This window comes from Geotrypetes seraphini, chromosome 10 (genome assembly GCF_902459505.1).
Source record: "Geotrypetes seraphini chromosome 10, aGeoSer1.1, whole genome shotgun sequence".
Classification (NCBI taxonomy): Eukaryota; Metazoa; Chordata; class Amphibia; order Gymnophiona; family Dermophiidae; genus Geotrypetes; species Geotrypetes seraphini.
In genome coordinates this window covers 59,218,613-59,231,171 of record NC_047093.1, presented here as the reverse complement: position 1 = coordinate 59,231,171, position 12,559 = coordinate 59,218,613, and the positions used below count along the sequence as shown (strand labels likewise).

The 12,559-nt window shown below is 45.6% G+C and overlaps 1 protein-coding gene across 3 annotated transcripts in view; it reads right to left on the bottom strand.

The window, feature by feature from the left end:
- The window catches only part of RXRA (retinoid X receptor alpha), a 337,914-nt gene that overhangs the window by 91,986 nt on the left and 233,369 nt on the right, over positions 1–12,559 (bottom strand). For all 3 annotated transcript variants that reach the window (XM_033960168.1, XM_033960169.1, XM_033960170.1), the window contains exon 3: positions 9,895–10,045. In XM_033960168.1, the coding sequence (XP_033816059.1) occupies positions 9,895–10,045 (151 nt within the window). The remainder of the gene's footprint in view (positions 1–9,894; positions 10,046–12,559) is intronic.

The window sequence follows — 12,559 nt, the reverse complement described above, 5'->3', positions numbered from 1 at the left end:
GGATGAGAAAGAGGATCGGTGGTCTGTGACCATTGGTTGGCTAGAGTCCATTGAGGTGTCCTGAGGTGGAGTCGCGCCAGAGGAAGCACATGGACCGTCGAGGCCATGTGGCCCAGGAGGACCATCATCTGCCGAGCTGGAACGGAGTGATGAAGGAGCACCTGGCGGCAGAGGTGGAGCAGGGTCCGTTGGCGGTCGGAGGGGAGAAACGCCCTCATGAGAGTGGTGTCGAGAACGGCTCCAATGAACTGAAGTCGCTGTGTGGGAAGCAGATGCGACTTGGGGTAGTTGATCTCGAACCCCAGGAGATGGAGGAAGGAGATGGTGTACTGAGTGGCTTGTAGCACAAGTGGAGACGTAGGTGCTTTTACCAACCAATCGTCCAAGTAGGGGAACACCTGGGGGTTGTGAGACCTGAGAAAGGCCGCCACCACAATAAGGCACTTGGTGAACACCCTGGGCGATGATGCGAGGCCAAAGGGTAGCACCTTGTACTGATAGTGGCGGTGCTGTATCTGAAATCGGAGGTAGCGACGTGAATTCAGATGGATTGGAATGTGAGTGTAGGCCTCTTTGAGGTCCAGGGAACATAGCCAGTCGTGTTGAGAGAGAAGAGGATAAAGCGTGGCCAGGGAGAGCATTCTGAACTTTTCCTTGACCAGACACTTGTTGAGGTCCCGGAGATCGAGGATGGGATGAAGGTCTCCTGTCTTCTTGGGAACCAGGAAGTAGCGGGAGTAGAATCCCTGACCCCTTTGGTCTGTGGGAACCTCTTCGATGGCATTGAGGAGAAGGAGGGATTGGATCTCCCTTAGGAGGAGAAGGGACTGGGAGGAGTGGGACGCAGACTCTATAGGAGGGTTGTCTGGTGGAAGAGTCTGGAAGTTGAGAGAGTAGCCATGGCGGATGATGTTGAGGACCCACAGGTCTGATGTGATGACCTCCCAACGGTTGAGGAAGAGTTGGAGACGTCCTCCGATTGGCTGAGGAAGAGGTAATGATGGTGGAAGACTGGCTATGCCCTGGAGAAAGGAGTCAAAAGGGCTGAGATGGTTTTGACGGAGGAAGAGGCTTGGCAGGTTGGTGAGATTGAGAGCGAGCCTGAGTGTGTTGTTGTTGACGAGGTCTGCGAGGCTGCTGTTGGGGCGGGTTGAGAGGCCTGGCCGAGAACCTGCGCTGGTAAGAGGACTGTGGTCTATAAGGACGAGCAGGTGGCGCCTTCTTTTTAGGTTTTACCAGAGTGTCCCATCTGGTCTCATGTGCTGAGAGCTTCTGGGTGGTCGAATCCAGGGACTCCCCAAAAAGTTCGTCCCCAAGACAGGGTGCGTTAGCTAGGCGGTCTTGGTGGTTGATGTCAAGATCAGATACCCTCAACCAGGCCAGACGTCGCATGGCAACAGCTATGGCAGATGCTCGGGAGGTCAGCTCAAAAGAATCATAAATAGAGCGCACCATGAATTTCCGCAGTTGAAGGAGGCTGGAAATTTGTTGTTGAAAGAGTGGAACTTTGCATTCAGGGATGTATTTTTGTAGGGCGGATAGTTGTTGTACGAGATACTTCATATAAAATGAGAAGTGAAATGTGTAATTATTCGCCCTGTTGGCTAGCATGGCATTTTGATAAAGGCGTTTGCCAAACTTATCCATCGTTTTGCCTTCTCTGCCAGGAGGGGTGGAGGCATAAACACTGGAGCCCTGAGTTTTCTTTAATGTAGACTCAACTAGGAGAGACTCATGGGGCAATTGAGGTTTGTCAAAACCCGGAATTGGGATGACCCTGTATAGGCTGTCAAGCTTACGAGGAGCTCCGGGGACAGTGAGTGGATTTTCCCAATTTTTATAAAAAGTTTCCCGCAGTATGTCATGGACGGGTAACTTGAGGAACTCTTTGGGAGGTTGTTCAAAGTCTAAGGCATCCAGAAAGGCCTGGGACTTTTTGGAGTCGGACTCTAAAGGAATAGAAAGAGCCGCCGACATCTCCCTGAGGAATTTGGTGAAAGAGGATTGCTCAGGCTTGGAAGTGGTATCGGGCACTGAGGGTTCCTCGTCTGTGGATGATGCGTCCTCCTCGGTACCGGGTGGGGATTCTTCCCATAAGTCCGGGTCCCTGATATCAGTGTGCGCACGCCGAGATGTTGGGGTGGAAGGCTCGGTGTGGCGGGTCTTAGAAAGAGACTTGCCAGAGCGCATGGAGACGGTACCGGGAGAGGAAGACCGGTGTTGACACCGGTCCCGGGAAGAGCGGTGCCATTCTGGGTCCCGGGGAGACCGGTGCCCTTCCTGGTCCCGAGGAGGATTGACCTCAGAGCGAGTCTGTACCACAGGACGAGAACGGAGTGGTTCAGCCGAGAAGATTGGCCTGGAAGTGTTGAGTGGCACCGAGGGGGTGGACACCGGTGGGATGGTGCGAGGCTCGGGCCGGTCTGGTGCCGAAAGAAGTGGTGCCAATAGAGTCGGTAGCAGGTGCTGGAGTTGTTGCTGCAGCTGTTCCTGCAATTTGTCTTGGAGTATGGCCGCGATGCGGTCATCCAGGGGTGGCACCGGTACCGCTTTTTTCTTTTTCGGTTCCATAGGTGCTGCTCCACGCCCCGGCGATGAGGAGGCCGATGACGAGGCACTCACCAAGATCGGGGCGGAGCATTTGCGGGGTCGGCGTGAGGCCGGGAGGACCGGGGTCGCCACTGTGGCAGGTGGGCGCTCAAGGGAGGTGGAAGGCTTCTTAGCCGGCTTACCTGGTGCCAGCGACCCCGAGGAAGGATCGGGCGTCGTCGAAGTGGTCGGTGCCGTCTTTTGCGGAACCGTCGACGTCGCGGCAGTTTCCATAGCAGATCCGGTACCGAAAAGGATGTTCTGCTGGATCTGCCAATTTTTTAAGGTGCGTTTCTTAAGAGTGGCACAGCAGGTGCAGGTGTCAGCCCGATGCTCTGGACCCAAACACTGTAGGCACCAATTGTGTGGGTCAGTGAGAGAGATCGGGCGTGCACACTGCTGGCACTTCTTAAAGCCCGGTTGAGGGGGCATAAAGGGAAACACGGCCTCCGCAAAATCAAAGCCGGAGGCTTGTATGATGGCAACAGGCCCCGCCGGGGCCGGCCTGAAAAATAAAGAAAAAACAAAGGGTTTGTTTTTTTTTTTTTTTTACTATTTAGAACGGAAAAAGAAACCCGAAGGGAAAAAGAGAAAAAACAAGAAAATAAAGCGAGCGGGAAGGCAAAAAGGAAGTTTTCAACGGCCGTTGAAACCACATGCGTCTTCTTCGCTCCGCGGAAACGAGAAAACTGGGGACCACGCACTCCTCCGTCGGGCGGGAAGGCACTCGCGCATGCGCGGTGCGGCCAACTAGAACTTTCTAGTGAAAAATGTCCGTACCGGGGCTCCGTCGGTGACGTCACCCATGCATTAAGAATATGCTGCCTGCTTGTCCTGGGATAAAAATGAGATTCAGATATTAAAAGCAATCTTGAAGAGCTGAACCTAGGCTACATTTAACCCTGTTGCACCTGTTTGGGAAGGCTATCCCGTGCATTTGATATAGAATGATAGGGAGTCGATGTTTACTATCAAAATAGTCATAGGAACTGTTGGAAAAATCAAATAACCAATAAACAGAAAGCACCATTCAAATGAACCTTAAACCAAACTTTTTAAGGTGTGGCACACTAATCTCGTGACCGTGGCTGGAGGGCATCTGGAAATGCATGGATGCTGATGCGATGACATCACACACGCACGTCGATGTCCGTGTATGCACAGATATCCTCCAGTCACAGCCCTGAGCCTCCTAGTACCGCCAGTGAGGGGTTGCTGAAGGAGGTGAGGAGAAGGAGCAGAGGCGCTGGCAAGGAGGAGAGGTGGAGGTGCTGGATGACTGATTACAGGATGTGCCTCTTGCCACGAGAGGCACATCCTGTAAGTAGTCAGCCGGCGGCCTCTCCTCCTCGCCGGCATCTCACGGCACACCTGGAGTCTGCAGGGGCACACAGTTTGGGATACACTGCCTTAAATACTTCTTACCACAAATTTCTGTAAGTGCGTAAACATAAAATAAGCTCCGTTCAAATATCTAATAGCAGGGGGAGAAAAAGCCTCAGGGCACAGGCTTGGAACAAAAGTTCTCACAAACCACGCTGAAAGTGCATCCTCCTCATCAGCATTAAAAAAAAAAAACCCAGCTTAGAAATTTTTTTAGAAATCATGCATCAATGCATGCAAAAATAGTTCACATCAGCGCAAAAGTAATTCAACACTTATCAGTTTAAGGTCCCATCGTCATAGTCCCCTGCCAATGATAGCCAGTGTTTTGCTGAAATAAGCTGCCTCAGGGCTCTGGGTCTATGCAGAACTGGTATTTGAAAAAGCTTATTTTATGCTTACGCACTTACAATAGTTTGTGGTAAGAACTGTTTAAGACTTCATTTTGAATGGTGGTTTCTGTTTATTGGAGTTGACATTTACTCTCAAATTCCATCAATGGCATCCAAACTTAATTGGGAGTAAAGTTATAGAACAGTTACATGTTTAACATAATTAACTAATTGGTGCTAAATACCAATAGAGTTAGCAGGCATTAATTGGGGCATATTTTCTATTACATGTATAAAGGACTCTCATCCCTATTCTAGAAATATCATATTTAACTTCTCTCCTGTGCAAATGGAAGGTGGTATTAACGTGGCAGGGGCATGTCAGAGGCATTCCGACTATTCTTACTTGCACTTTAAACAGCACCCAACTGCCGTGTTTAGCCCCCTCTTCTAGGAAACCGTGCTAGCGGTTTTTAACGCAGAGAGAGCACAGAGAGCCACGCTGAAATGGCCCACACTGCTCCCGACACTCATTGAGTTCCTATGAGCGTGGGGAGCAGCGTGGGCCATTCAGCGCGGCTCCTCGCACTAGAAACTGCTAGCGCAGTTTCTTAGAAAAGGGGGTAGGCGCCACCATGTATGCCAGCCATAGACAAGGCATAAGCAACTCTAATATTTCAGGTTTCAGGTTTATTTAAAATGTGATTATATCGCTTATAATACTTCTAAGCGATGTACACTTTAAAATGAGGTACATTATTATAAAATAAGAGTACATATCATACCATACAAGGACCAACATGATAAAACAGGAAAATGGGTTGAACTACAATAGTTATAGTAAAGAAAGCAGTCTAGGGAAGCACATAAAGGATTAACTCATTACCAATCTTGTGTTTGATACAAAAAAGAGTGCCACTTCTGATGGCTTGGTTGGTTTAAAGATAAAAAGTATGAAACAAAGTTATAGTGAACCTTGCTAAGATTTCTAGTAACATAGTAGATGACGTCAGATAAAGACCCGAATGGTCCATCTAGTTTGCCCAACCTGATTCAATCTAAAAATTTGTTAAGATTTTTTTTTCTTCTTCTCCTTAGCTATTTCTGGGCAAGAATCTAAAGCTCTGCCCGGTACTGTTCTTAGGTTCCAACTACTGAAGTTTCCGTCAAAGCTCACTCCAGTCCATCTACAGCCTCCCAGCCATTGAAGCCCCAGTCCATCCTCCCCCAAATGGCCATATACAGACACAGACCGTGCAAGTCTGCTCAGTACTGGCCTTAGTTCTTCAATGTTTACTATTATTTTCTGATTCTAGATCCTCTGTGTTTATCCCATGCTTTTTTAACTCCGTCACCGTTTTCCTCTCCACCACCTCTCTCGGGAGCGCATTCCAGGCACCCACCATCCTCTCCGTAAAGAAGAATTTCTTTACATTGCTCTTGAGTCTCCCACCCCTCAACCTCAAATTATGTCCTCTGGTTTTACCATTTTCCTTTCTCTGGAAAAGATTTTGTTCTACGTAAATACCTTTCAAGTATTTGAACATCTGAATCATATCTCCCCTGTCCCTCCTTTCCTCTAAGGTATACACATTCAGGGCTTTCAGTCTCTCCTCATACGTCCTCAGGTCTAAGATCTCCTAATTGTTTATTGTTGATTGAGGTAGACCTCTTAAGATTACATGTTATTCTATAACACTGCGTACCTAAATTGTCTCATGTGCAACTCAAAAGGGGGCATGGCCATGAGAAAAATATTGGAAGGTCTGGAGCATTCCCAAAATTTAAATGTGTCATAAAATATCAAGGTTAAGCGCCCAGCTTAGAGGGCATAGATTGAGGTTACATGTAGAAAGACTTAGGAGTAATGTTAGAAAATACTTTTTCACAGAGAGGGTGGTGGAAACCTGGAATGCTCTCCCGAAGAAAGAGGTAGAGAGGAAAATGGTGAAGAAATTCAAAAAGGCATGGGATAAACACAGAGGAGCTCTAATTAGAAAATGAATAGTTTAAATTGAAAAACTAAGGCCAGTACTGGGCTGACTTGCACGGTCTGTGTCCCATATATGGTTATTCAGTGCAGGATGGACTGGGGATGGCATCAATGGAAGCTCCAGTAACTTGGAACATAGGGACATTACTGGTCAGACTTTAGGGTAGGTATCCCTCAAATAACAGGATGGTTGGATAGGCTGGCATGAGCTTGGACGGCAACTCCATTAGTTGGAACCTACAACAGTACCAGGTGGGACTTTATGGTCTATGACCCAGAAATATTAGGAAAGCAATAAAAACATATCTCTTCAACTAACCCCCCTACCCTTGACCGATGGACTACAAAGAAATGTACATTGGTACCAGAACCCAGCATGTGTCACATAAGGAAAGCTTATAAGGTAAAATCTTGTATTATAACTATGGCAAATCCAACCTGTAAACTGTCTGTGTGTCGATTAGGATAAAACTTGTACTGGAAAACTTGTACTGCAAGAATAACAAGAGTAAATTATAACCGGTAAAATGTATATTATGTATATTAGTATTAGACCCTTAATATGTGTCTAGGTAGGGAAAAAAAACTTTTATCAGAAACTTGTACTGAAATTATGGCAAATCTAGTGTAAATTGTAACCTGTTAACTATATAGTATGTATGTTTAACTTGTAACCCGTTCTGAGCTCTTTGAGGACAATGGGATAGAAATTGAAATAAATAAATAAATATCAAAGAAAAAAAAGTTAATTTAATTATGAATTTATAATGTGCATAACTAATGGGCAGACTAGATGGACTGTTCAGGTCTTTATCTGCTGTCATTTACTATGGGCTCCTTTTACAAAGGTGTACTAGGGCCTTAACGTGCGCAATAGCGCGCGTTAAATTCCCAAGCGCGCTAGCCACTACCGCCCACTAGGAGGCGGTAGATTTTCGGCTACGGTAATTTTGTGCGTGTGCTAAAAACCCTAGCGTACCTTCGTAAAAGGAGCCCTATGTGCAAATAGAAGAAAAACACCTCGCCTCAGGAGAACAGCAGAACACAAAAAAAAAAAAAAAAAGCAAGGGGAGGTGTCCTTTCAGCCAAACAAGTCTTTGGGATGTTTTGAATAAAGACTTGTTTGGCTGAAAGGACAAAACAAAACAAAGAAAACCTGCAGACAAATGTACAAAAATGCAGGCTTCATTTAATATACACAAGCTGCAAATGCGGTTAATGTTACCTGCATTTTTGTACATTTGTCTGCAGTTTTTCTTTGTTTTGTTTTGCGCTTTCTTCCACGGCAGATATTGTTGGGTTCTTGTCCTTGGTTGTTGGCTGAAAGGACACCACCCCTGTGTTACTATGGGTCAGCATTTATACCAGGTTTCAGCAGGTGTAAATCCTCATGTCCAAAGTTGAGGTGGGAATCCGCACGAAATGCTATTCTATAAAGGTTTCTTAGCATTAAGAGACCTTTACAAAACTGATGAGTAGTGTGGATCCTAATGCTGCCTAACTTTGGGCGCCATTTACTGAATCCGGCCCATGGCATGCAACTCTACTGTTATAGAAAACAAGCTTAGTGCCCAGTTTTTTGGTGCCTAACTTTTAGCGACCTTTGCAGAGTTTATCTAAGAAAATAAGAATTGCCAAACTGAGACAGACCGAAGGTCCATCTAGCCCAGTATCCTGTTTCCAACAGTGGCCAACCCAAGCCCCAAGTACTTGGCACAAACCTATTCCAGAGCTGAGATTGTGATGTCATAATATTTCATTCCACCAATGCCTAAGAGCCAATCTCATCACAATGGCTTGATTGTCCTATACTTGGCTCACATAAGAACATAAGAATTGCCAAACTGAGACAGACCGAAGGTCCATCTAGCCCAGTATCCTGTTTCCAACAGTGTCCAGCCCAGGTCCCAAGTACCTAGCTAGATCCCAAGTGTAAAATAGATTTTATGCTGCTTATCCTAGGAATAAGCAGTGGATTTCCCCAAGCCATCTCAATAATGGCCTATGGACTCTTTTAGGAAATTATCCTAATCTTTTTTAAAACCCCGCTAAGCTAACTGATTTCACCACATCTCTCAACTTAGAGCCTTGAGAAAAGAGCAGAGAAAGACACAGCTCGCCAAGAGAACTAACTTTGAGGAAACTGTGTATGAGGAAAGAGGAGAGATGTAATCAGGGGCTGTGGCCTGAATAGGTAGATATAAAATTAATGTTGTTATTTGAGAAGAGGGGTTACATGATCACAACAGCACTGGAGAATGGTTTTGTGTCACATAGCTGCAGTGGCATAGTCACAGGTTAGCCTGGGTGGACACAGACCCACCCAGAAGCGCTAAATCTCTGGTGTGGCTGATGGACCTCGCCGCCAGCTGAAGACTCCTGACATCTCTCCCGCCTCTTCCCCACAGGTATTCGGCATATCTAAACTCTACCCCAAACTCCCTGTACGTTGTAAACCCTTCAGTGCTTCACAAGCAGCAAGCAGTGACTCATACCATGCCAGCTCAGAGTCTTCCCTCTGACCCAACTTCCTGTTTCTGCATAGACGGGACTAGACGGAAGACTCTGGGCTGGTGTGAGCTTGATGGACCTTTGGTCTGTCCCAGTGTGGCAACTCTTATGTTCTTATGTGAGCCAAGTATAGGACAATCAAGCCATTGTGACATCACTGATGAATCACTGCTTACAGCTGGCGAAGAGCTAAAGTGTTTACAAGGTATTGGTGAGAGGGTTGAGAGATGCCAGAATGAACTGCAGGGGAGTGAGAGATACCAGGTGAGGGGGCAGGATTCTAATTTCCACCCATCTTGGGCTCAGGCCCACCCAAAATTGAGTGTCTGACTACACTACTGCATAGCTGTGCTATAAAGAAACTGTACTGGAAAGAGTTCATTCACCAACAGACTTGTAAAATCATCTAAAAGTTTATTTTCCAGACTTGCCTTTGATTGTTCAAAGTTTTCAATATCATTTGTGAAAGTTAAAGGAACATCTGAAGCATTATAAATAACAAACCTAAAATGCAGCTTCTGAAGTAGGTTTTTACTACATGATTGTCATTTTCAGAATATTTTTTGAGCAAAGTTTGTTAAGAGATGTACCCACTGGAATGCAGAAAAAGCACTGGCCAGTATTTCACTTACTGATTAATGGAACATAGACACACATGGCTTGTTAGTATTATCTATGTCAATCTGATGAGCCACATGGCCAATAATGTAATACCTACTGTGATTTAGAAAGAAAAAGAGTGTTTCAGCATTCTACTTTTTATGCCACATTGGGAACTGTAATGTTTTGGGCACAGCTGCCAACACAAGCTGTCCCTGTTTACAGAGGGCAGATGTGAAAGTCATACCCAGCGTCTATCGTGAGTGTTCTAGTGGTTAAAACATTGAACCTGGGATGTGAGTTCAAAGTTGCCCTCACCATGTACTCTGTGTGATCTTTTTCACCTCATGCCTCCAGGGCACAGATGAATACATGGTGTATTTCCCAAGCTGGCTTTCTTGAACAACAAACCAAATGCATTTAGTATAGAAAATCTAACAGCAACCTCTGAAATCTAATCACAAGTCACCTTACCCCCATCCTCACCTGAAGATCGGTCTCCGCAGATGGCGCAGATGTGTTTGGTGAAAGAGGCCATAGTTCCCGAGGGGTGCATGGGCACTTTAAGAATGCCGTTAATTCCCACAGGGGGCTTAATGTCTTCTGTGCTGCTGATGGAACTCATGGGGGAATTGAGCTAAAAATAAGTAAATAAGTTAATTAAACAGATGAACATTTTACATGAATGTTGTATCTGTCTTTCTTCCTGCCACTTCTTGGCCCACATGGGGCATTCAAAATGCTTAACCACTGCTCCTGCAGAGCTGGCACGCATAAGGACCTTGTTTAGCTGGCATCCTCTTTCAAAACTGCTTGGGCCACAGCCACATGCTGAAAAACCTTTTAAAGGAAGCACTAAAAAGGCAGTCTTATTAAAACAGCGGAACATCGAGTTTCTGGAGCACGAGCAATGTGGTTTACCAAGTCCGTTCCAGACCGTTCTAGTGAGACTTTCAGACGCTACAGCCTGTGCAATGAAACGAGCTGGGTAAAAAAAAAATTGCAACTTGTTTGTTTTATTTTTAAAAAAATGAATTGTAGAGTAGGTAGAAAGCCGATATATACACATTGTGATAGCTGCCCTATCTGTGGTCATATCTGATGACTGAAGCCACGTGGTGACTTATGCAGTTGTTCAATAGTCACATGATTCAGTGAGTTAGTAAAAAAATAAAAGTAATGGATTTAAATGTCTCCAGCTACGTGAGTGAAACAATCTACTTTTCACATTGGAATTGTAATTTGCATATTTAAAGGAACACGACTTGTTTTTCTCTGAGATAAACTATATACACTTAGCTTTAAGCCTTTCATAAACTGGCTAGGTAGCCCAGTGCATCTCAGCCCTCACCTGGAGACTCACCTAACCAGTCTGGCTTACAGGATTAACAAAATGAATATGCATGATGAGAGAGCTTTGCATACAATGAGTCTCAATATATTTATATTCATTTTGGTAATCCTGAAAAACAGAGTGGCTAGGAGTACCTCAAGAAGAGGGTTGAGAAGCACTAAGTTAGCCACCCCAACTTTTGAGTTTCCCATATAATTGCAACCGGTCTGATGGTCCCTAACCTCCCCCCCCCTCCCCCTCCACCACCACCACCACCACCTCGTGGCGTTAATGGGCTACAAAGAGTTCCAGAGGTAAAGCACCAGAGATTCTATTAATGCCACTCAAAGATAGGCACAAAATTGGGCATATGATCATAGAATAGAGTCGCTTGTATGCATAAACTAATTGGCTCAATTGGTGCTTAATTAGCAATAGCTATCAATATTGGCCTTAACAAGTGCTAATTGGTACTAATTAGGAGTTATGTGCATAACTGATCTACACCCCTATTCTATAAAGAGTGGGCCTAATTTCTATAGCATGCATTTCCTAAGGGGATGTGGCCATGGGAGGGGTCAGAGGCAGGTCAGGGGCATGCCTAAAGTTAGGCACAAAAAGGCAGACTTAAGTTAGGCATTCTTTCTCAGCGGCTCCCCTCGGAACTGCTGTTATAGAATTTGTGCTTCCCCCTCAGTTCTTTTCTGTACTATTCCACGCTCTTTACCTTGGGTGAGGGGGGGGAAGACATCACCCAGGAAGCTAGGAAGCACTTGAGTTCAATGCAAGGGGCAAAATAAGCTGGAAATTTAAATTTGCGGGGCCATTTACTTACCGTAAGTGTTTACTAAAGCCGTTACTACACACAGTCTGCCACAGGGTCAACTGTAAGTAAATGACCCCTTGGCTAACACCACATTTAAAAATAACAGCTGTCTATTAAGCATGGTTCAGCAGGCAAGAGTCCCACACACTGCTGCTCTGCAGAAAGCCACCAGCCCATGAACATGTGTCATGGGAGTGATCAGACAGGGTACCTACTAAGAAGAAAAAAGTTTCACAGAAAACACTACACAAGCCACAAAGCAGAAGGGAATATTTGTTAACCGCTTGGGCAGTTATCACAATGCAAACTAAACCACAGAATAGGGAGTTTCCTCAGCATCACTTCTTGTTCTGTGAAGTCTTAGAGTAGTCAGGACCTGTAGGCAATTCTGAGGGGGTTATTCAGACAAGAGCAGCATCCTACTCCTCCGGCTCCTCTTCCTCCTGCAGGGGGACCTTCTCACCAGGCCTATGGGTTCTCTGACAATTTGGAATCTACAGCTTCTACAGATCCACCTTTTATGCCATACACAATGCAGACCAAGAGGTCAGGAATATCCAAGAAACGTATCCAGAACATTCATGGGAGGCTGGATCTGACTGTCGTAGAAGCTAATAGTCCGGGAAACAAGGCAAGTTTTGGCACATATAATACCTGCATCAAGGACAAATGAACAATGCTTTCAGGACACCTTTTTGCTACAAAAACAAACAAAGAAAAAGATTCAATTTCGTGGATTTTTGAACTACACATTAGGTTCAGAGAACCCTCTCTTTGAAACATTTAGAGCAGGGGTGCCCAAATGGTCGATCGTGATCGGCCAGTAGATCGCAAAGGCAACACGAGTCGATCACGTTGCCTTTGCAATCTTTTCTTCCTGCCTCTCCGAGCCAGGCCAGGCGCATACAAGCACCGTACTCACAAGACTTCACCTCCAACGTCAATTCTGACTTCGGATAGGAAGTTATGGGCCAACCAATTGCTGCCTGGCT